Raw genomic sequence first — 23,154 nt, 5'->3', positions numbered from 1 at the left:
CATGACCATGAAAAAAACAAGGGCTGAGGCAGGCACTCCTGCATAGCATAGCTTGTGACCTCCAGCACAGAAAAGGAAGGACAAGAGGCTGTAAGTGCAGCTCAGTAGATAAGGTGTTTGCCTAGCAGCTGTGAAAAACCAGGTTCAAGACCCAGCTCCTCCACTGATTTTTATTATTATATCTTCAATTCTAAGATCATTTATGTTTTCACTATTGGTTTCTTAATAAAGTTTCATTTTTAATAATTAAAAAAAAAAAGACCCAGCTCCATGTAGCTGTGGTGGTACACACCTACACACCTGTAACTCCAGCACTTGAAAGGCGGAGGGAGAGGGCTCTCTACAAGTTTAACCTGGCCTACATAGTGAGTGCCAAATATGGTTCAATTTTGCATTGGGCAATACACTAAAGATTTATGTACTGTAGGGGGCTAGCAAAGTTGGCTCACTGGGTAAAACAGCTTGGAGGGAGAAAAGCAATTCCTGCAGTTTTCTTCTGGCTTCCAGACATACCATGGGCAAACTCCTGCTATGTAAATAAATAAATGTAATAAAAATTTTATGAACTTTATTGTAAGTAATTATACTCCAATAAAATGTAAAATAACACAAACCAATCGTACCTTTGCCCTGGCAGCTTTGGAGAAGGCAGGTGAAAGATGAGAAGGTCTCAATGGTGGGGTACTGTATGCATTGCCAGGGATCCAGAGAGTCACTCCCTGCTAGAGAATACAAAGGAATCTGGGGCTGGCAAGATGGCTCCAAGGATAAAGGTGCTTGCTGCCAAGCCTGACCATCAGGGTTCAGTTCCGGGAACCCACATTGTGGAAGGAGAGAACTGATTCCTGAAAGATGTCCTCTGACCTACATTTATGCCCAAGTCCACACCAACATCATCCTCATTATAAACAACACCAGCACTAATGGATAAAATACATCAAAATTTGGTGTTTCTTTTTTATTTTATGTGTACGTTTTTCTGTGTGAGGGTGTTGGGTCCCCTGGAACCAAAGTTACAGGCAATTGTGAGCTGCCACATAAATGTGGGAAATTGAACCCAGGTCCTCTGGAAGAGCAACCAGTGTTCTTAACCACTGAGCTATCTCTCCAGCCCCTAAAATGCATTTTAAAAGGGAACTCTGTTCCATAACAAATCTGGAGTCTGGCATGGTGGTGCATGTCTTTGTTGTTGTTTTGTTTTTTTAGCCAGGGTTTCCTGGCTGTCCTGGAACTCACTCTGTAGACCAGGCTGGCCTTGAACTCTCAGAGATCCTCATGTCTCACAGAGAATCTCCTGTCTCTGCCTCCCGAATGCTGGGATTAAAGGCATTTGCCACCACCTCCTGGATAGTAACTTAATGTCTGTCTTGAAGTAGCAAAAACAAACCCATCAACTGGAAGAAACTGGAGTTAAACCCCAGAGGAACCTTGCTGTAATTCATGGAATATTCAGACTCTTCCAAAGTGAGTCCCAGTGCAGCTGGGCATCAGGCCAGAGGCCTGCAAATCTCAGCAGCTGCTGGGAAGTCAGAGGGAGGAAGGGAAAGGGCCAGAGGCAAAGACTAGGAGCATAGGTTTCCTGTCAGGGAGAGCCTGGAGCTGGGGTGGGGTGGGGGAGGTGGGAGGGTGGATAGTAACAGGGGTGGGCAGTGGGGGTGGGGGTGGTGTAGGTATAGTGACAGCCTTGGCTAGGACTTGGCTGGGAAGGGCAGGGCACCACCTCCCCTGGGGCTTTATCCAAATTCCACAGAGTTAGTGCTGAAGCCAGCAGAGCCAGGGAGATGTTTAGCCTATGACATTCAGATTCAGTTAATCTGCTACACATGTGGAGGCAGAGGGCTATCCAAGACCAGATATTATTAATTTTAAATGCTTTTAGTAGCATATGTTTCATTATGACTTTTTACACATGATGTATTTGATCATGTTCACCCTCGATTACCCTCTTGGAACCTCTCTTCTACTGGTCTTTTTGCTTTTCTCCACTAGCCCTCTTCTCTGACCATGACTTTATTTTAGACAGGGTCTCTCTATGTAGCTCTGGCTGTCCTGAACTCCCTGAGACCCATCGACCTCTGCTCCCACTCCACCATGCTAGGCTGCTTGATTGTTTGTTATTTATTGGACATAGAGTCTCACCATGTAAACCAGACTGGCTTAGAACTCAGAGATTTTTCCTGCCTTAGCCTCCCTAGAGCTGGGATTAAATGTGTTTGCCACCACATTGAACCCAAAATTTAAAATTTTAACAAACCCAAAGGGTTAAGCCGAGCCTGAGCTAGTCATCATCCTGGGCTGTCCTTTCTTTCCCCTGTAAAGGAGAAATTCAAAGGAGCCTCTGAGTCACTTTCACAGGGAGGGTGGTGAGTTGTTTCCAGGAGACAGGACTGCCCATTCTCTTGTTTATTTCTTCTGAATGTATTTATATCATGTTGGGAACATGTGGGGCATCTGGAACTTTCCTCCCGTCCCGATGGGAATGTTAAGTGATGCAGTCACTTTCGGAAACAGTTTGCTAGTTAAAAACAAAAACAAACGAACAAACAAAAACTCAGAAAGATGGGTAACCACAGCAGCAGAGCCAACAGTGAGCCCACAGTTCTAATTTCAAATATTTGAGAGAAATAAAAACAGTAAGCCTGCAAACCCAGCACTTGGGAGATGGAGGCAGGAGATACTGAGTTTAAGGTCATGTATGGTGCATAGGCAGTTGAGACCGGAGTGCTGGGATTAAAAATTTGTGCCTTTGTGCTCTGCTTTTCTCTGTTATATTTTATACACACACTCTGTTACGTGTGTGTGTGTGTGTGTGTGTGTGTGTGTGTGTGTTTAGGGGACTTCAGAGGATGGAAGCTGGAAATGGACTTAAAGGAGGTTGTGAAGGACCTGTTGCGGTTGCTGAGACCGGAAGTCGGGTCCTCTCTCAGAGCAGCAAGCGCTGTTAACCGCGGGGCCCTCTCTCCAGGCACACAGCTTAGGTGTGCTCTTTGCAGTTTGCATGCCAGGTTAGACTTAGGTGTGAGGAGCTCAGGTGAGGTGCTCCACCAAGGAAGGAGACTTTGCTGTCACATCGGAGCCTCCAGGAAGCGTTAATGACAAGGACTGCGAGTGGCTATTAACGGACCATGACAAAGCACAAACGCCACCCACCGTCTTACTGGGCACAACAAGAATGTTTGCCCAGTATTAGTCAGGCAATCAGTGCGTGAGCCCGCAGAGGTGTCCACTTCCAGATGTGAGGGGGAGGGGCCTTAAGGCCACGCCCCGAGACCGTGAGCCAATGGGGGATGAGGAGACGTACCAGAGAGAGCGGCAGCGCTGCCGTCCAATAGGTGTCCTGTATTGCCCCACGGCCGACCAATGGGCGCGCCCCTGGGCGACGGTGGGAAGCGGCCCGGTGGCTGGGCCGTTGTTGGCGCGGGGCGGCCGAGGCGGCTGTGGCGGCGGCGTTCCCGCTGGGCTCCGAGGTGAACGTGGGCGGCGGGGTGGGGCGGGGCGGGTGGCGGCGGCCGAGGCCGAGGCTCGCGGCGGGAGGAGGAGGTCCGGCCGGCTCCAACCGCTCCGGCCCGCGGAGAGCAGAGCGGCCGCTCCCGAGGCGCCGCCGTGGCGTCTGGCCCGGCCTGCCTCCGCTCCCGGGCCTCCCGCTCGCTCGCAGAGCCTTCCCCGCTGTGGCTAGAGGTCCGTCCGCCCCGCAGCCCGCTTTGTCTGCGAGCTTCCCGTTAGACACTCACCTTAGGCTACCTAGTTTCATCGCCTGTTTTCCGGGCTCTGCTACATTGGACTCTTTAATTGGTTAAATAGGTTCAGTTGCCAGGGTACCGAGAAGGGTAGGTGACTTGACAATGTCCAGATCAGCCTGGCGCCTTGTTAGCAGTCAGTACCTAAATCTATTTCTGTGTCATGGGAAGGAGTGATGTAAACATTAGCGCTGCAGTTGCCAGCGCTTCGCCCTCTGTATGGAAAGCGGGAGAAAGGGCTGGAGCGCTTCGCCTTTGCCTGGCGTGCCTGGTAGGAGGGCTTCAAATTTGACAGAAAAAAACATGGTAGGCTCCATCTCAACTAAGTAGGCAGCGTCACAAGTCATTCTGTTCCTTTTCCCTTTTGATCCGATGTACCAACATAACATGAGCTCTCTGTTACTGATCTTTTTTTTTGGGGGGGGGAGTTAGTTTTTTTTTTTTTTTTTTTGAAATAGGGTATAATGCCATCCCAAGTTGGTCTTGAACTTACTAACTTACCATGTCGCCCAGAAGGTTTTGAATTTCTGATTCTTCTGCTTCCATATCCCTAGTGATAAGATTATAGGCATGTACCATCATGCCCAATTGTATGGCTGGTCAGGGAACACAGGGCCATCCTAGGCTCTTTAAGTCAATGTACTCCTGTTGTATAGCATGAATTTAGTCCCAAGAAAACATTAGACAAACCCAGACTGAAGGTTTTTCTACAAAGCCATTAGCTGGAAACTACCAATAACTGCTAGTAGTTAACAAGCTCTGATTAAGGTACTAACTAGCTGAATTAGCCCTGAGAGAGAAAAACTAGGGCACTTTCAAATCAGAGTGAGGGGCAGCATCTAAGTGCTTTATGTGTTCCAGGGTTGAAACTGAACCAGTAAAGGAGTTGGTGGCCTCACTGCTATTTGAATAAAGTCTGTAGATTAGTTAGTTATTTTTAAAGTTAGTATTAGGACTTAAGAATGTTAACTTTTACTTCAGTTGAGTGAAGGGCATAAAGGAGGTCTTTGTATTTTAAGCTTTTTTTTAAAAGTTAATTATTTTTTAAATTAGAAATTTAAAAAAGAAACAGTGAAAAGGAATGCCCCAAGTTTTCATTCTTATGCATGTCATCCCTAAAGCAGAAATGAAACAGAAAGTGACACTCTTCCTTTGCATTTTTCAGAAAGAGCTAAGATGGCTGAGTTTGCAGATGACCAAGCTGCTCGGCTGTGTGACAACTGGTAAGACATGGAATCTAAAGGTTTGACGTGAGGCCATAGCAGCTCTGTATGGGTGTTTTATTTGCAGGTTGTGACCCTAAATTGTGTAAGTCATTGTAACTGGAGCCTTTTAACTATTTGGGTGACAGGAAAGTTTCTCTGGTAGAATAAGAACTGGAATGGATGGAGCTCTATCCTGCTTTTAATGATTAACTTAACAAGATAGGACTAGGGCTGGAGAGATTGCTCAGTGGTTAGAGCACTGCCTGCTTTTCCAGAGGACCCAGGTTTGGTCTCCAGTGCCCAGTGGTAGCTCACAACCATCTGAAACTCCGGTTACAGGAGAGCCAAAGGCCTCTGTTCTCTCTGAACACCAGGCACATGTGTACAGACATGCATGCAGGTAAAACACCCATAGATAGAATAAAATAAACTTTAAAAAATTGAAAAAATACTGGAGCACTCAGGAGGCAGAGGCAGGAAGATCTTTGTGAGTACCAGGACAGCCTGGTCTATATAGGGAGGCCCGTCTCAAAAGAAACAAAACAAAAACAAAAAAACCAGCTCACTGTTTGGTAGGCACACTCTGTCATTGAGCTACCTTCAGCCCCTACACTTTTATTCACAAATAAGAAGCGAACTGATTTTTTTTTTTTTAATATGTCCCGCAGAGTATGATTTTTTTTTTTTTTTTTTTTTTTTTTTGGAGGAGACAGGGTCTCACTGGCTGGTCTGGAACTCTTTGTAAACCAGGATGGCATTGAACTCAAAGATCAACCTGCCTGTCCCCAGATGCTGGCTTGGAGTGCTTGGGTGGTGGAAAAGTCAGCAGGATGAACTTTTTCTTTTCTTTCCGTCGTGGGGGTGTTTGGAGACAGGGTCTTGCTGTGTAGCTCAGGCTGGTATGGGGTTGGATATGAAGCCTCTAGAGCTCTGGGATGACAACTATGAGTCACATGCTGGACTTTCCTTTTTGAGATGGTTTGTGTAACTTAGGTTAGTTTCAAACTCAGCAAATAGCAAAGATGACTTAAATCACAGACCTTCTATCTTTACTTTCTGGGTTTGAAGGTCTGACTACCTACTGTTCCAAGCTGTAGTATTAACCCTTCCAATACTGGGCAGCAAACCCAGGGCTTCTCAGGCAGCAGCACACCGGAGGACGCCTCTTCGCTGCCCCTTTTTTCCTTCCAGTGCAGGGGATAAACCTGGGGCATATGCTAGCACAGTGGCAGGAACCAAACTCCTAAGGCACCCACGTTTAATTGTCATTATGTCATGGTTGAAGACCCTGGTGAAGTCTGTGCTGCACAGTCTTGAATGCTAAGCATAATATTTTCATGTTTTTAACCCAAGTGTTGAAAGAGAAACTTAAGCCAGGCTGTGGTGGCACACGCCTTTAATCCCAGCACTGTGAGTTCGAGACCAACCTGGTCTACAGAGTGAGTTCCAGGGCAGGCGCAAAAGCTACACAGAGAAAACCTGTCTCAAAAAACAAACACACACACATACACACACACACACACACACATTATGTGAGTGCTACTTCGTACCCATGGTCAGAGGGACTCTGCTCTCTATTACCACCATGAGGTGCCTTTGCCTATTGGAATAAGAACTAGGCAGGTATGTGAGAGTAGCTAAGCTAGTTCCTGATATGGCTTTCTCAAGACTTTTCCCTCTCATTTGAGACAAGATTTTTTTTTTTTTTTTTGAGACAAGGTTCGTTTTGCTGTATAGCCCTAGACTAGTCTCGAGTTTGGTTTGTAGTCTAGTGTAGCTGCAAGTCAGGATCTCCCTGCCTTAGCCTCCTGAGTGCCGGGATTATGGGCATGCATCACTATTCCTGGACCCAGGAATACACATATAGTCTCTCTCTCTCGAGGTTTGTTTAATGTGTGAGTGGTTTGTCTGCATATATGTATGTGCACCATGTGTGTGGCTCATGCTTATGGTGACCAGAAGAGGGAGCTGGATCCCCTGGGGTTGGAGTTACAGGTGGTAGTGAGTCACCCTGTAGTTTTGACTTGGTCCTTGGCAAGAGCAATGAGTGTTCTTACTCTCTGAGACATCCTTCCAGCCTCTTCACTAATACTCTCATGAAAACTAAGGAAGAAAGAATGTTTTATTCTTTTTGTGTGCATGTGTAGTGGGTGTTTTGCCATTTCAGCAAGACTGGCTGGTCACAAGCCCCAAATCTGCCTGTCTCTGCCATGGCACCTGGCTGTTACATATGCTTGGGAATCTAAACTCAGGTGTTGTGCTGGTACAGCAAGCCCCATACCCAGCAGTGGCTTTCCACTGGTGCCCCCTGCCTGCCACTTTTCTCCAAGCATTATTATCTGGAGGCCAGTGGCTCCATTCATTGGCATGGATAAAATGAGAAAATGTGACTTGAGAAGCAAAATGACATTTGGCTGAGACACCCTGATTTTCAGTCTGTTCTAATTGGAAGGAGTCTGAGGTGTGGGACCGCGTATAAATAACTGTGCTCAGGGAGTTCAGGCAGCACAAGGGAAAGGCTAGCGAAAACAAGGTTATCAGAGCACAGCAACTTAAAGAAGAAAAGCGGCCTGGTATGGTGGACTGAGCTGCTGGCCTGCCTGAAGGACCGTTTACATTGCCTGTAACTCCAGCTCTAGGGGAATCAGGCACCTCTGGTCTCCATGGACACCTGCCTTCATGAGGTGCATGTAAAAAAAAAGGAAGAAACTAAGCCAGGCAGTGGCGGTGCGCTTTTGTGGGATCAGTTCTCTTTCCACCTACCATGTGGACCCTGGGGATCAAATTTAAGTTGCTAGGCTTGGCAACAAGACCTTACGGTCACTTAGCCATCTCACCAACCCCTGAAATGTTTTGTGCTTACCTCTTTGCTTATGGTATATGACATTCCAGGACATGGGAGTATCAAGGTTAGAAGGTTTCCTGAACCTAAGAGGCTGAGGAAGGTGTGATAGGTCAACCAAAGCTACACTAGCAAGAACCTGTCTTAAAGTAAAACAGTAGCAAATAAGCAAATAAACAGAAATAAAAATTGTTGGCCAGGCAAGATAGGTTATACCTCCATTTCCAACACTCAGTAAGCTAGGGCAGGAAGGTTGCTATGAATTTGAGGATGGACTGTGTCCCAGTGTGAGAACCTGTCTCAAAAAGCAAGCAGGGCATGGTGGTCCACGCCTATAGTCCTGCCTTTGGGAGGTAGAGAAAGGAAGCATAGTGACTTGAGGCCAGTCTGGCTCCATGAGATCATGTGTGAAAAGACACCAAAATATATATGGAGACAAAGACCTACAGGACTGTTGTCCATGTGCTCCGACTATGAGAAAAGTCATCTCTCAGTAATGCTTGCCTTTTTCTTTGTCTTATTTCTGTAGCAAAAAGGAAATTCCCGTGTTTAATTTTACCATCCATGAAATCCACTGTCAAAGGAACATTGGTGTGTGCCCTGTCTGCAAGGAGCCGTTCCCCAAATCAGACATGGATGTTCACATGGCCACAGAGCACTGCCAGGTGAACTGCCCATTCCCGGGTGTCCATAGGGGAGCATATTGTTACAGAGCCAATGATTGACTCTTTTTAATTCTAGGTGACGTGCAAATGTAACAAGAAGTTGGAGAAGAGGCAGTTAAAGCAGCATACGGTTAGTCTCACCCTGGGAAGGAGGGACTTCTGGGGCCAGGCCTGCTGAGACCAGAGCCACATGCAGCAAGAAAGCCTGTTCTCCACCAGCTCTCAAGATACCCAGGCTCAAGGCCCAGCTGAAGCTTTGGCTGACTCCTGCCAGATGGGACTACTAGTTCTTATACTCCCTCCCTTTGGAGCTTTGTTTTCTCCCCCTCTGGCTCCAAGTCTGTCTGTCTAATGGGATTAACCTATTCTGTGGCTCATTCTCTATGTTGAAAACTGACATCCTTTCATTTTTAGTTGTTTTTAGTTAGCATGTGTATGTGCTGTGTATGCGCCACAGTGCACATGTGGTGGTCAGGGGAACTTGTGGGAGTCAGTTGTTCGACCATGTAGGTCCTGAACCTCACATTCAGGCTGTCAATTTGGCTGCAAGCACCTTTCCTTGCAAAACCATCTCACAGGCCCCGCAGCCTAATTCTTAGACAGCATAGCCTTCCAGCCAGAGTTAGAGGACAAGCCTGAAGTCGATATTTAGTTTTCTTGCCCTGTGCTGAACTCCAGTCTCTCTGTATGATAAGCACCTTCCTGCCTTGCCTTGCAGGAGACTGAGTGTCCTCTGCGGCTCGCTGTCTGCCAGCACTGTGATCTGGAGCTTTCTGTTCTCAAGCTGAAGGAGCATGAAGATTACTGTGGTGCCCGGACAGAGCTGTGTGGCAGCTGTGGGCGCAACGTGCTTGTGAAAGAGCTGAAGACTCACCCTGAAGTCTGTGGGCGAGCAGAGGAGGAAAAGAGAAATGAAGCTGCCATCCCTCCTGATGCCTACGATGAGCCTTGGAGTCAGGATGGAGCCTGGATTGCATCCCAGCTCCTCAGACAAATTGAGGCCATGGACCCTCCCATGAGACTCCCTGGAAGGCCCCTGACAGCCTTTGAGTCGGACCTTTTCCACAGTAGGCCTGTCAGCCAGAGGAACACGACAGCCCATTTTCCAATTCAGAATAATCTGTGTGAGTTGTGCTTAGCCATAGGAAATGGGAGCGGGGCCATAGTTCTAGGACAAAGGGCAGCAGGACTTTGGAGAACCAGTAGATCTTGATGTTTGAAACATGGCAGTCATTGGTGACACTGGCAAGACTTGCCAATACAGCAGGAATGATGGAACCTTGTGATATGCTGTGGTGCTAGCATTGATGGGATAGGCTTCACAGCGTCCTTTGTCCCTGAGGCACCTGCAGCATGTCCTCAGGTTGTTAGCAGGGCTCACCAGCACAGGGAATGGTCAGGCTCAGGTTGTCCAGGCAGCCTGACTCTGCTTAATCATAGTGCAGATACATGTGAGCAGTGTTCAGCACGGTGCCCATCTCACAGTGACTGACCGCTCAGTAACACTGCTGACTAGTCATTTGTTTATGATCCTACTGGAGTGTTGTCTCATGGCAGATGTCAGGTTCACAGGCCTCTGAAGGGCGAGGTTGCTAGTGGGCCTGCAGGTTTCTGTTAGTTTGACAGCTTGTCAGGCAGGCATGGGTGGTGGCAATCTCTAATGTGCTAATGAGCCGTTTTCTTACCAGTTGAAGAACAAGAAAGGCAGGAAAGGAATAGAGGCCAGCAGTCCCCAAAAGAGACTGGTGAAAATAATGCACACTTGGACTTCATGTTGGCTCTGAGTCTGCAGAATGAAGGACAGGCCTCCAGCAGGGCAGAACAGGGCTTCTGGGGGTCTGTGCCTGAGGCTGACCCAGCACACGGTGGGCCCACTTCTCTGGGTGACATAAAGGGTAAGTTTGCTTATTTTGCATAGACTACAGTTTTTGTTAGTTTTAATTTTTATGAATGTTTTGCTTGTTTGTGTGTTCATGCACGCTGTGCATTCAGTGCCTCGGGAGGCCAGAAGTACCCAGAACTGGAGTTACAGTGGTTGCGAGACACAGTTCAGGTGTCAGGTAGAGAACTCAGGTCCCCTGCAAGAACAGCAAGTGCTCTTACCCATGGAGTGGTCTCTCCAGCCCCTTCCTGTCACAATTTTTGTTAGTCTTCCATTACTCACATAAAATTGAAATACTGGGCTATGAGATGGCTCAGTGGGCAGAGGCACTTGTTGCCAAGACCAGGGACCTTGGGTTTAGAACCAACTCCCATAATTGTTCTTTGACACCACATGAGCCCCAAGGCATGATTGTGCCATCTCCCAATACAAACAACAATTTAAAACAAATAAAAGTGTATTGGCACACACCTTTAATTTCAGTACTTGAGAGGTAGACGGATCTCTGTGAGTTCCATGCCAGGGCTATATACTGAGAACCTGTCTCAAAAATATAGTTTTTTAAAGACTTTTTCAAGACAGGGTTTCTCTGCAGCCCAGGTTGTCCTGGAACTCGCTCTCTAGACCAGGATGGCCTTGAACTCACAGAGATCCGCTCGCCTCTGCCTTCCGAGTGCTGGGATTAAAGGTGTGCGCCACCGCCACCCGGCTTCATTCTTAACATACTGCTCCATCCCACTTTTTGTTGTTCCAAGTTTTTATGCACTGGCACTGCTGGCTTGGATTATTATTATTGTTATTATTAATTATTATTATTATTATTAATTAGAGACAGGATCTCATGATGCCAGGCAGTCTTAGCTGGCCTGGAAATCACAGAGAGCCGCCTGCCTCTGCCTCTGAGTACTGGGATTACTGGTGTGTGTCACTCCAGGGCACACTGCTCCTTTTGAAAATTGCATGGTAGCTGTCCGCAGAGCATCCTTCCTCTGTCTGGCTGTTCTCCATGTCTAGTGTCTGGACACAGTTCTGTCAGGACCTGTCTACAGCCATAGCATAAATAATAAAAACCCAGAGACATATTGGAGTTCAAGCTGAAGATCAGAAAAGCAAAGCAGCCAGCTACTAGAGAGTTCTTACCTCTACCAAGGCTGGGGCGATCCTGCCCTCAGCATGACTGCAGACTGAATACACTGCACTCCTGCCTCCATCCGCCTTCTATTTCTCTCTAGTGCTGGGATTAAAGGCGTGCACCCCCACCGCCCAGCTTCCATGGCTAACTAGTGTGGCTGCTGGGATTAAAGGTATGTACCACCACAGCCTGGCCTTAAGGCAGACTAGCGTGGCTAGCTTTGCGCTCTGATCTTCAGGCAAGCTTTATTTGTTAGATCATAAATATCACTACAACCTTGTCACTTTTTTTTTCCCTTGAGACAAGCTATCTCTATAGTCCAGGCTATCCTTTAACTCACTACCCTGTCTCATCCTCCCAAGTGCTAAGGCTATAGAGTGTGCCATCATACCCAGATTCTTGCTTGGTAGCAAGAATCTACATCAAGCAAGGAAAAAAAAAAAAAAAAAAAAAAAAAGCAGGGCATGGTGGTAGGTAGAGGCAGACAGATCTCTGTGAGTTCAAGGCCAGCCTGGGCTACAGAGTGAGTTCCAGAACATCCAGGGCTGTCTTGAAAAACAAACAAACCCTACAGCAAGAAGTCTGTGCTTGATGGGGTTATTCCTTCATTATGTTCATCTTATTCCATCTTTGTTTCTTTTAAAAAGTGTCCTGCTTCCAAACAGTCTTTCCCAAACTTTAGAGAACTTCTTGTCCTGTGAACCCTCCCCTGGAACCAGGTTGGAGTTTGTTTTGTGTCCTTTTCATGGACTCCAGCACCCCTCTTGCCCCAAGTCAGACTTGTGTGACAGACCCCGATGGGGAGAAAGCTGACTGCAGATCTTGTTCCTGTGGTACCAGGTGCGGCTGATGAGACTCTGCTGCCCTGCGAGTTCTGTGAGGAGCTGTACCCGGAGGAGCTGCTCATTGACCATCAGGTGTGTGTTCTGTGTGTGTCCTTGGCAGCTTCAGACAGGAAGGAGCAGGCTGTGCTCGGTGGGACAAGCAAGCAGAGGCCTTCTGACTGCAGTGCCTGTGGTGCCGTGTGACTGCTGTCACCATATGGCTGCAGCACTCAGCCTCATCACCTCTCAGACTCAAATGACCTTTCTGCTTCAGCGTCCCAAGCTCCCGGGACCGGGTGCACATAGCACTATGCCTGGTTATAAGGGAGCCACGTTTCCCTTTGTACTTGGTCTGTGTACTGAGCCCCCTAGGCCAGCATTTATAAGGTCCCATGTAGTGTCATTTTGGCTAATGGGACATAACCTGCTCTCGGAAATGTTGTTGAACACTTTGACTACATGTAGTGTTTGGGCCTTTAACAAGGATAAAGAGACTATTTATGATGTGGTGGTGGGCGGTGTGTCATGATGCTGGTGTGGTGGGGAACAGCAGAACATGGAGATGTTGTGGTGCTCTCTGGCCTCTCCAGGTCTGCACTCGGGGTAGCAAGGTAGTTTCTTAGAGAAAATGTCTTAGCAATGTAATTTTTCCTTAACTTCTTTTCATTTTTTTAACATTTTTTTTCTTTTTCTTTTTCGGAATGACAGACAAGCTGCAACCCTTCACATGCCTTACGTTCACTCAATACTGGCAGCTCTTCCATCAGGGGGGTAGAGGATCGTGGTGTCATCTTCCAGAACTTTCTACAGCAGGCAACAAGTAACCAGTTAGACACTTTAATGGGCCTGAGAAACACAGCTGCCGTGGAAGAGAGCATTATCATCCCCTGTGAGTTCTGTGGGGTGCAGCTGGAAGAGGAGGTGCTGTTCCATCATCAGGTGAGAGTCCCTGAGGCTGCCCTCTGGTGTCCCTGCGGGTCATTTGGGGTGCAGCTGATGCTCTCCAGCACTCTGCCCTCAGAGACCTGCTTTCTAGTAGCTGAGCCCAAGGCCTCTGCATCTGAGACTGCATTTGAGCAGAGGCTGAGGGGGCATCTCCTGAGAGCAGAGGTGTCCTGCTTTTGACAGGCAGGCTCTGCTCTCCTTTGAAGAGTTGTGTCCATGAGACCTGGTAGCATGTCTCTACTCAACAGGAGCATCTGGAAGGAAGGGCGCTATACTTCATATCAAAGTCCTTCTCCAGTTTTCCAGTGCCCCAGGTTGTTTGGGGAAAATATTGTTCCTTCCCCCCAGGTACATTTTTATGAAGAGCCAGCAGTGCAGGCATCACTTTTCTTTGCTCTTTGCACATCTCAAATTTCAAGGACAAACGGCTGTTTGTCATCTAGGAGAGACAGGAATAAGCCACCACTTCAGCACTCCAGCCAAAACACTGTTCTCAGCTCTCAGCCAGCCCTGGCTTCATGTCTGCTCGAGCCTCGCAAGCCTGTGATGGCGGCCCGTTCCCAGGGTCTGGCCCCCTCAGTCTCAGTGTCCCCGGCTGATGCCCTTCTCTACCCAACATCCTCAGGGTGCACTTTCTTTTCTTTTCTTTTTGTTTAGGACCAATGTGATCAACGCCCAGCCACGGGCAACTACCATGCAATGGAGGGCATCCCTACACAGGATTCCCAGCCCGAAGACACTTCACCAGAGCTGTCCAGGAGGCGGGTCAAACACCAGGGTATCAGCTGGGACTGAGCTGGGCCACATAGCACTGCTGGCTCAGGCCTGTTTCCCACTTGTCCTCTCTCCAGGAGGCTTTCCTGCACCATTAGTGGGCATGCATGAGGGTCTCCTGGCAAACTGCTGAGGCTACGCGGTCCCCACATGATCTCTAGCTGTCCTCAGTGCAGATTTTACAGGGTTTTGGCTTCAGAGACAGGTGTGAGTCAGTGTGGTGAGCTGTGACTTCTCACTGCCTTATTATCGTCCGACGGGGCACAAGAACTGTTTCTGAATTGTTCTAACACAAAGCCAATCGCAAACTACTTTTCAGAGTGTGCTGGCATCCATTTGCTGCTCAGCTGGGAGACTGTGTTTGAGGGTCGGGAAGTCAGCATGTAGAGTAGGAAGAGTGCATCTGCCTCCTCTGCAGTTGTTAATGGGGTAAAGCCATCACTGCCTTCTCTTCCCAGGAGCCCTGTCTGCAGGCTGCATGGATGATGTCAAGCAGGAAGCAGCAAAAGGCATGACTACCTGTAACCCCAGATCTGAGTGCCAGCCTAGCCCCCCTCGTGTGCTGAAGCTCAACAACTCAGACAGCCAGGACATCCCAGGGCGGAGTCGGGGCAGCCAGAATGGGCCGGTAGCATCTGGGCATGCTCCAGTGATCCAATCTATTCGAAATCTTGCACCCTCTTTTCCTCATGGGCCCCCTGGGAGATACGGAGCCAGGTAAGCAGCAGCCCCAGCGTTGGGGGGGGGGTAGATAGTGGCTGAAGAGAGCATGAACAGGCAGTCTGGGGCTGGTGAGATGGCTCAGTGGGTAAAAAAAGCACTTGCTGTAAAAGCCTCATGACTTGAGTTCAATCCTCAGAACTCACCTAGAGGTAGAACAGAAAAACCAGGTCCACAGACTTGTCCTCTGACCGCCACATAAGCCACATGCATTGCACTCACACCGAGTAATTAATGCAGCGAGTCCATCATGGTCCACAGGAAGAGAGAGGGCTTCGCCTTTTTCTTTGGGGTGCTGGGGGTGGAACCCAGAACCGAATGCTTGCTTGGCTCATGCTTTGACTGTTAACCCCACTGCCATCAAGGGTCTGGGTTTTGCCTGTGTTGCCACCACATCTGCTATGCACAGGGGTTTGTTGTGCTGGTGTCCCCTCCAGTCCCCCAACTCAGCAAGCTGACCCCTGACCTTTCCCTGCAGTGGGACGAGTGAAGGTGGTCGGAGCTCTCGGGTTACCCCTGCAGCTGCCAGCTACCACAGCAGAGCCCCAAAGGTAACTGGGGTCCCAAAGTTATGCTCAGGGCAGGTGCAGACAGGGGTGGGGCTGGTGGGTTGTGAGCTGAGAACTTACTGGGCAAACTCCCAGTGGCTTTTTGTGAGGAAAGCTGTCTGGGAGTCTCCCTGCTTAGTCTTCCCTTGTGTATGCAACAGGCAAAGCCTCCAAAGCAGCAGGGAGCGGGGGATGCAGAGGAGGAAGAGGAGTAATGATGACTGACTATGGGGGGCCCTTCCTGCCCACCCCTATGCATAGCAGCACGTGCTGGTACAGTGTTCAACTGCCTCTCGGGCTCGTCAAGAGGAGAGACTCCAGGGTTTCAGTTTTCACAGGTTATGGCCATTTTGTGTCTTTGAGATTGTGCTGTGCGTGTTTGTGTTTGAGGGAGGGCTACTGGGAGCCCTGACAGCTACTGTTGAACAGTAGTGAGAGGAGGGCATCTGTGGCCCTCTGGGCTCATGAGGGCGCCATCCTTAGACAGACATACCATCGCCACTGCTTCTTGGTGCTTTGTGGTCCTGGTGGACGGAGAGGAGGGTTCTGGGAATCTCAGCCACCAGTGAAGCAATTCTCTCCCTGTGATGTCCTAAGTTTGGGTTTGCAGCATGTTAGGGACAAGCTGAGCTGCACATACATGGACTGGAGGCCACTTTGGTGCTTGTGGGTCACTCACCACCCTCTATTCCTCATGGGGAATGTCCTGCTTTGTTCTCCATGTCCCCACCAGGGCCATGCCCACCCTCATGAGGGCCGAGGTTCCATCCCCTTCCCTTTTTATTTTACTGTTCTAATTATCTGTTTCCTTGTAACAGAAATAAAGTTTGTACCCAGAGCTCCTCGGAGGCTTGTGGTTCTTTCTATAGAGGTGGTGGGGTGTGCAGTCTCATTGCATAGCCTAGACTGGCTTTGAACTTGCAGTCTTCCTGCTTCAGCCTCTGGACTTAGGCGCAGTTGAGGAAGTGGACTCTGTGGGATATCCAGCATGGGTTCCTTCTCAGAGTGCCCAGAAGCAAGGGGTTGTGTTCTCCTTTCCTAAGACAGTCCCATGTAGACCAGGCTGGCCTCAAACTCCTCAATCTTCTGCCTGCCCTTGCCTTAAGTGCCAGCAATTTCCTCCAAAATCTGCCCTTTGGATGAAACTCAGGTTCACTGCAGCTGTGGTACTTGGGAGAGAAAAAGATGGCTTCTTAGGTGCCCAGTCCTGGGCCAGCCACAGTGCATCACACCTGTAGCCATCAGATGGCTGAGGGAGATAGATTGCTCAGGATTTGTGTCAAAGCAAAATACAAATCCTGAATCTCAAAGGGAGTCCTGCTTCAGTACTCCTGTCAGCCACGGGGACTGAGCAGATGGAAGACCTGCCGCCTCCATAGATGGAGCATGGGCGACCATGTGACTCACAGGAGGCTGTGTGCGGCTAATGTCAGCAGAGCCAGAGAAAGACACACTATAGGCAGACTGACAGTCATACCAGACCCACAAAGGGAGGTTAGCTCACAAAAGCCGTCATCAGGTGAAGGGCTTCCGTGTCACTGCTGTCTTCTCGGGACTTCAAAGAGGTGGCAGGAAGGGCTCAGGGCCATGTGAGCCTCTCCTGGTGACTGGTGAGCCTGGAGCACAGGCCTGGTGGGAAGTAGAACTCTCACCCCACAGGATTCCGTGCGGATGAGACATGGGGAAATGACACCAGATGGGTTTGTGGTTGGTTTGTAATCTATTGTCCTGAATGTCTCATGGATACACTTTTTAGAAGTACTTCAACACCAAAGTAAGCCGAGGGTAGCTACAAGTAAAGATTTCTGTATTCTCAGGAGCCTGCGCTTTCATCTCAGCCAACCTTGGTGTTCACAGCCATGGTTCCAAGCCAGTCCTTTGACATTGTTCTTGTCCAAACTCTCATGTATCCTTAGTGGCTTTTTCATACATAAAATGTACATTTTGTGTGGGCTGAACTGATGCCTCACTATGTAGTCCAGACTGGCCTGATATAAGTAGTGTTTATGCCCTGCCATATAATGAAGTCTTATCATAGTTACATCCCTATTATTTTTCTTTTTTGGGGGTGATGGTGAGAGACAAAGTGTCATGTAGCCCAGGCTGGCCTTGAGCTTTCCCTTTTTCTCTGCAGGACACCACCATCCCTCACCCCACTTGAGCTTGGTCCTTTGCTGGTGGATGTTGATTGGAAGCCTGTCCCAGTTTTTTGTCTGTCTGTCTGCAGTCTGTCTTGGCTAGGGTTAGAAGGCATCTGCCATTTTCCACGTTACAAAGTTTCCCACTCTTGCACCACTGATTTTTCTCCTGTGAAGCTCTGCATCCTAGGATTGTTAGTTCACTGAGTGTGGCCTGTGCTGTATCCATCTACAGAGCGCCCTCTGCTGTAGACCCATGTCCTTCACCTGTTCAGAGCTTTCTGGACTCATTTATTGACTGCTGGCTTTTTCTCTGTACTCCTGGACTGATCCTAACATTTTTAAAATATCCTTTGTCTTTTTGTTCTCCATAGACTTCATCTTTCAGCTGTTTTGATGCTAATATTCAGAGCCTATCTCAGGTGTGTTTCTGGGATTTGGATGCCTTGTGTCATGATGGGCACTAAGCCCTACGGCAGCTCCCAGCAGCCTTTACTTACTGGCACTTCCCCAAGTCTGTATTTGCAGATCTTCCTTCAGGACAGTTGAAAGCCTCACCCCTCCTCCCCCATCTACTTGAAATTCTGTTGTTTTCTCCTGGTACACAGCTCCCCACTCCCATTTTTTTGTTGCTGTTGAGACAGGGTTTCTCTACATAGCTCTGACTGTCTGGGAACTCAAGAGGGACTCCACCCGCCTCTGCCTCCCAAATGCTGGGTGAAAGGTGTGTGCCATTTTGCCCAGCCACATACCTTTTTGAAATTGAAACAGGAAACAGCCTGAGTGCTATGAGTATTTCCTTCAGCTCAGTCATTTCCATGAGCTGGCCTTTCTCAGAGACTGCGACTTAAGATCAACCGCCTCACAGAGTTTTCATGGCTCTGTACAGCAGATGTGTGGTCCACTTGTCTTTCAGTCTTCACGAGACCCCTTCACAGTGGTCCTCCCTGCACAAAGGCATGTGCACACCCAGGGGAGATGCTCTCCAAGTCACTAGTGTGCTGGCTTCTTTCTGGGACCAATGCTTCAGATGTCTGAGTGATGGGTTACATCACTCTGCTCTTGCAGACCTCACCTGCTGGCTGGCTGGGGCTATTGTCTGGAGTCTCTCAAGTGTGTCTTGATGAACACGCATCCTTCCCTACTGGTTGCCCACCAATAGGGCTGCCATGGATATGTGGTGCAAAGCCCCACAAAGCAGCATGGTCCAGACCACACGTCTTTCTGTGTCCCAGCGGCACCCTCCTGCTGAGGAGCCTGCTGAATGTGCTTTGTAAGAATATACTGCAGAGTGGGGAGTCCTTGCTGTGCTCTGAATGAGTGCTGGCTTGTGCTGTTTCCAGTGACAGGGTAAGGAAAGAAAGTTGCTTGGTTGGCACCCACAGGAGTGCTTTCTGTCCCTGTGATGAAGATGTATTTAGGAGACTAGGTGACGATGACCATGGGAACAGTAGGAGGGGACAACCAGGTTAGAATGGAATTGGGGTCCCTGTTCAAGCAGGTCTAGAAGCACTGTCACCCCGAGGAGGACTTTTAGGACCAGCCAAACTCTTCCAGGGTAACAGCTGCTCTGAAAAAGCTCCATGCCAGGCTTCAGGGCACAGATGAGCTGCCAGGACAGAGTGGGCAGCATATGCATGGCTAGGCTGAGCTCTGACCATGGCTCTACTCTTCCTTCTATGTGGAATGTTCAGACTGAGGGGTTTCATGGAACAGGAGGTGGCTGTTAGTAAGCTAATGGAGTACGGATCACATCAAGTGCAGAGAGACCCTGCTAACTACAAATGTTAATTCCTAGCCACTTGTGACATTAGGGATCAAAGCCATCTAGCAGTGTCAGCCTGTGAGCTTACTCAGTGACATGATCACACACTCTTAGGGTCAATCAGTTAGATGAAGGTTATTTATTGGTGTGACTTTTTCCTGTAGTGAGCTTTCTTTACACAGCATAGTGTAAATAGCATCAGACTGAATGGAAAGTCTGTCAATGCAATCATAAATAATTATAATAAATATACATCAAGTAACTTTACAGCACACATTGTTCAGGGCCGAGGTTGGGATCTGTCTGGACCTCAGTGTGCTCTCTAGGAGAAACAGCTGAGTTAGCAGCAGACATCTCACTCACAGCTGTCAGCTAATCAAGGAATGGGCCAACAGAAGCTTCCAGAACCCCTCTTGGGGAGGTAGCTACAGAATCCCGAGTCCATTCATGGGAAGAGGATTGAAGGGAACCAAGATTTTGAAAGGTACAGGGATTAAAGCCCACTTTAGTAAATTCAGAGGCTCCTTCCTTCTGTAGAATGGAGTCAGGATCCTTGAGGTCGATAGGATGGTCCCGAGCAGTGGCCACCCACTGTCTTCTGTGAGCAGGGCTTGTTCGGGCACTCACCTCCAAGTGAGTGCTGCAGCCCAGTGACTGGCGTGGCCGTCACACTGAGCTGGGTCTTCCTCAGGTGGGGTTGGGTAGGGGGTCTTTTCTGTAATGGTCCACAACACTTTTGCCAAGTGTAACAGGGAGGAGATTGATGCTGGCATGCTAGCCCTAAAGCTTGCACACCTTCTAGCAGGCCAGGTGCTGCAGAGAGAGGAGCGTATCCTCCTCACCCTCCTTAGGACTTCTGTGTGCACAATATCATACAATAGCTACAGTACTGCCATTTTGTGATGACCGGCAAGGCCCAAATGACAGTGTCCAACAGGTTGGGCATGTGCTGTTCTTGAACAAAGTACCATTGGACAAAGACTTATTTGGGGCAAAGATGCACGGGGGTAGTGGGTGAGCCTGTAGGCAGCTCAGCCTTGGCCCGTGCATGCACACACACACGTACGCGCACGCGCACACACACACACACACACACACTTGGGGCACGAAGGGTGCTGGGCAGGCCAGCTAGGGCACAGAGGAATCCCCTGCAGTCTCCGTCTGGGTTACTGATGCAGCCCTCATTGAGCAGAGCACCTCAGACAGTCTTTAAAGACAGGCTGTAACCCTTGCACGGGCTCCTTGCAGCACTGTGCTGAGGAGGGGCCTTCTGTGGGCAGAGTGGAGCAGGTTAGAACCATGTGCTTTCCTGTGCAGTCAGTTGTAGAAAGGGCCCATCCAGCACTATCCCTCCAGTCTTTTCAACTCCAGCCACCAGGAGGTACCCAACCTGTCTCTGGGAACTAAGGCCTGGAGCAGGCCCTAGTGTCTGCTCCTGAGGAGTCCTCAGGGGAATCTCAGCCCAGGGGCCCAGGCGGCAGATAGAGCTGCCTGGACGGGAGGAGACAAGGGGCCTCTGTGGGGTTTTCAAAATAAAAGGAAAAAAGGAAAAAAAAAAAAATACCAAGGCCAGGCACACACAGTAAAGCAGGAAGATTAATACATGAGCTCCCTGTGTGTCTCTTGAATGTTTGAGCATTGGCTCAGCCACTTCAAGATGGAAGGAGGGAGGCCTGCAGAAGGTGCCTCTGGGAGAGATGCCAGCCCAGGGCAGGAGGGCGGGACTGGCCACACACATTAGTGGAGACACTCTGTGGAGAGAACAGGACACTTGGTGTGGCTGAGGTCATCTCACCCCTAGCTTTCCGCTGGTGGGTCTGTGATGAGGGACAGCTGGGACCTTGTGGCATCAGAATCTGGTAGCCACTGAAGACAGAGTCCCGGAAGATCAAATTAGACACAAACTGTCTGGGAACTAAACTATCCTACAAATGTACCACAAACAGGCAGCAAAGGAACGAACCCTCACAAAACGGACACATACAAAAGGTGTCTTCCAGGTGGCCCTGGGACACAGACGAAAGTTCAGAAAAGCAAAACGTCGCCAGCTCCTCACTTGCGGCCCTGGAGGGATGTGCCTGCACTGGCAAGCTTCCCAAGCCAGCAGAGTGGTGTCTTGGTGATAGCCTAATCTTCTGGTTCACTCCCATCAGCCACTTAGGGGGTCTTCGCGGTAGTGAATGGCACAGCGCAGCTTCTCCAGCATGATCTCCAGGGAGGAATACTGGGGAAGCTTGATCATGAACATGCAGGTCTCCACTCGGATGTATCGGGAGTCGGGGGGACCTACACAAGATACAGCATCCACTTTAGAGGCCTGGAGTCAGGCTGGCCTCTTGGGCACTCATTTGTTTATCTAGAAATGGTGTGTGTGTGTGTGTGTGTGTGTGTGTGTGTGTGTGGTGTTCCACATGTGGTCAAAGAACAACTTGCAGGTGTCAACCCTCTCCCCCACAAGGGACCCAGGGATACAATTCAAGTCAGGCTTCAGACATCTTGCTGGTCTCTGCAAGCCTGTCTTCCTTTCTTTCAAAATGTGGGTTCCATGGGTCAAACTTCTACTGTCCTCATAAGTACAGTGGTAAAAATCCCCACCTGTCATACTAGGGTTTGATTGCCCAACAGGGAGGCAAGTCATCCTTTTGACTGGGCATAGTGGTATACACCGATAATCCTAGCACTTGGGAGGAGGATCAGAAGTTCAAGGTCATCAACTACACAGTGAGTATGTTTCTGCATTTGAAAGTTCAGAAACTAGGGGTGTGTCTTAGAGTTATCTAGTCACCCTAGCTCATGGGAGTTCCTAGCAGAACTCTAGCAGAACTAAAAATAAAAGAATGGTAAGAAATTTACAAGCCATGCTCCTTGGACTCTTAAGATGCTGGATGTCATGCAGCGTCAGGGCTGAATGGTAACAGCGCTCCCCATCACATATGTATGTGGGAGCCCTGGTATGTGGGGTCCTGGTCACTTGCTTCACAGGCACAGAAGGGTTCCACCTAGAACAGGAACTGGGAAGGGCATACCTGCTGTGCCATCTGGGGGAGCAATCTTCATGGGGTACGGTGGCACATGGGCTGTGTCAGGGCCCCCATCCTTGCAAGGGCAGGTGAAGGGGATGCGCTCCTGGTTGCAGGCGAACTTGATGAACTTGCACAGTTCCTCCTGGGTGAACGTCTCCAGAGCTCCCCAAAAGAGCTCAATGTGCTGGTCTGTCTCCATCAGCCCCACCTGATACATGGTGTGAGCCTGGGGAAGAAAGGTCCAGGTGTGAGCAGGCCTGGCCCAATCCCAGACTGGGTGGGGCAGGGATTGTGTGTGGTTCAGAACACCTAGCAACTGTGGCAAAGGCAGAGTGCCAAGACAGACCTGAACGGTTGCCTACCTTCAGGAACTCTAGGTTGATGTATGGGAGGCCACAGGTACGCAATTCCATCTCCAGTGGGCTGAGGGTGGTGAGCAACTGTAGAGGGATGATGGAGCCTAGACCAGCACGCACAGCTGTCACACACTCCATGTTCTGTAGCTCACGCAGCCGCAGGCTCCGGATGGCTGCCGCGTAGATATCCTTGTTCTCCCAACTGCTGGGTTGAGGACCATCAGTGAGGGTTGGGGGAGAGTGATGGCACAGCTCTTGGGCCTGAGGGTCACACCCACCAAGGCAGTTGAGCCCTGGCTTGAGGCTCACCTCTCTCCTTCAGAGCTGCTATTGCCTCAAGATAGTGGTTTCTCAACCAATCTAACCCTGAGGACCTTTAATACAGCTCCTCATGTTGTGGTGCCCCACAACCATGAAACTGTTTTTGTTGCTATTTCATAACTCTAATTTTGGTACTATTATGAATTGTAAATATTTGATATGCAGAATATCTGATATTCGACCCCTGTGAAAGGGCTGTTTGACCCCACAGAGGGTCACGACTCACAGGTTGAGAACCACTGCCTAAAGGGAAGTCTTTAAGCTAATGATCATCTTT

The 23,154-nt window shown here is 49.2% G+C and overlaps 2 protein-coding genes across 3 annotated transcripts in view; one reads left to right on the top strand and one right to left on the bottom strand.

Moving 5' to 3' along the window:
* The first annotated feature begins 3,358 nt into the window (after positions 1-3,358).
* Positions 3,359-16,112, top strand: Trafd1 (TRAF-type zinc finger domain containing 1). Of its 2 annotated transcripts, none has more exons than XM_051176573.1 (12): positions 3,359-3,467; positions 4,903-4,960; positions 8,314-8,449; positions 8,526-8,579; positions 9,168-9,573; positions 10,138-10,344; positions 12,304-12,380; positions 12,996-13,226; positions 13,890-14,010; positions 14,465-14,723; positions 15,205-15,277; positions 15,436-16,112. In XM_051176573.1, the coding sequence occupies exons 2-12, from the start codon at positions 4,914-4,916 to the stop codon at positions 15,487-15,489; spliced, it is 1,665 nt and encodes a 554-aa protein (XP_051032530.1). In that variant the 5' UTR covers positions 3,359-3,467; positions 4,903-4,913; the 3' UTR covers positions 15,490-16,112. The 2 variants fall into 2 exon arrangements, with proteins under 2 accessions (XP_051032530.1, XP_051032531.1); XM_051176574.1 differs by lacking the exon at positions 3,359-3,467 and adding an exon at positions 3,554-3,678.
* A 3,189-nt stretch (positions 16,113-19,301) lies between these two features.
* The window catches only part of Hectd4 (HECT domain E3 ubiquitin protein ligase 4), a 149,196-nt gene continuing 145,343 nt past the window's right edge, over positions 19,302-23,154 (bottom strand). Inside the window, exons 74-76 of the mRNA XM_051176572.1 lie at positions 22,563-22,758; positions 22,204-22,426; positions 19,302-21,463 (exon numbers count right to left, since the gene is read on the bottom strand). Coding sequence (XP_051032529.1) covers positions 21,327-21,463; positions 22,204-22,426; positions 22,563-22,758 — 556 coding nt within the window. The 3' untranslated portion in view covers positions 19,302-21,326. The remainder of the gene's footprint in view (positions 21,464-22,203; positions 22,427-22,562; positions 22,759-23,154) is intronic.

Source organism: Phodopus roborovskii, unplaced genomic scaffold, assembly GCF_943737965.1.
Source record: "Phodopus roborovskii unplaced genomic scaffold, PHOROB, whole genome shotgun sequence".
Classification (NCBI taxonomy): Eukaryota; Metazoa; Chordata; class Mammalia; order Rodentia; family Cricetidae; genus Phodopus; species Phodopus roborovskii.
The sequence above is the reverse complement of the archived record's forward strand: the minus strand, read 5'-3'. Positions and strand labels throughout refer to the sequence as shown.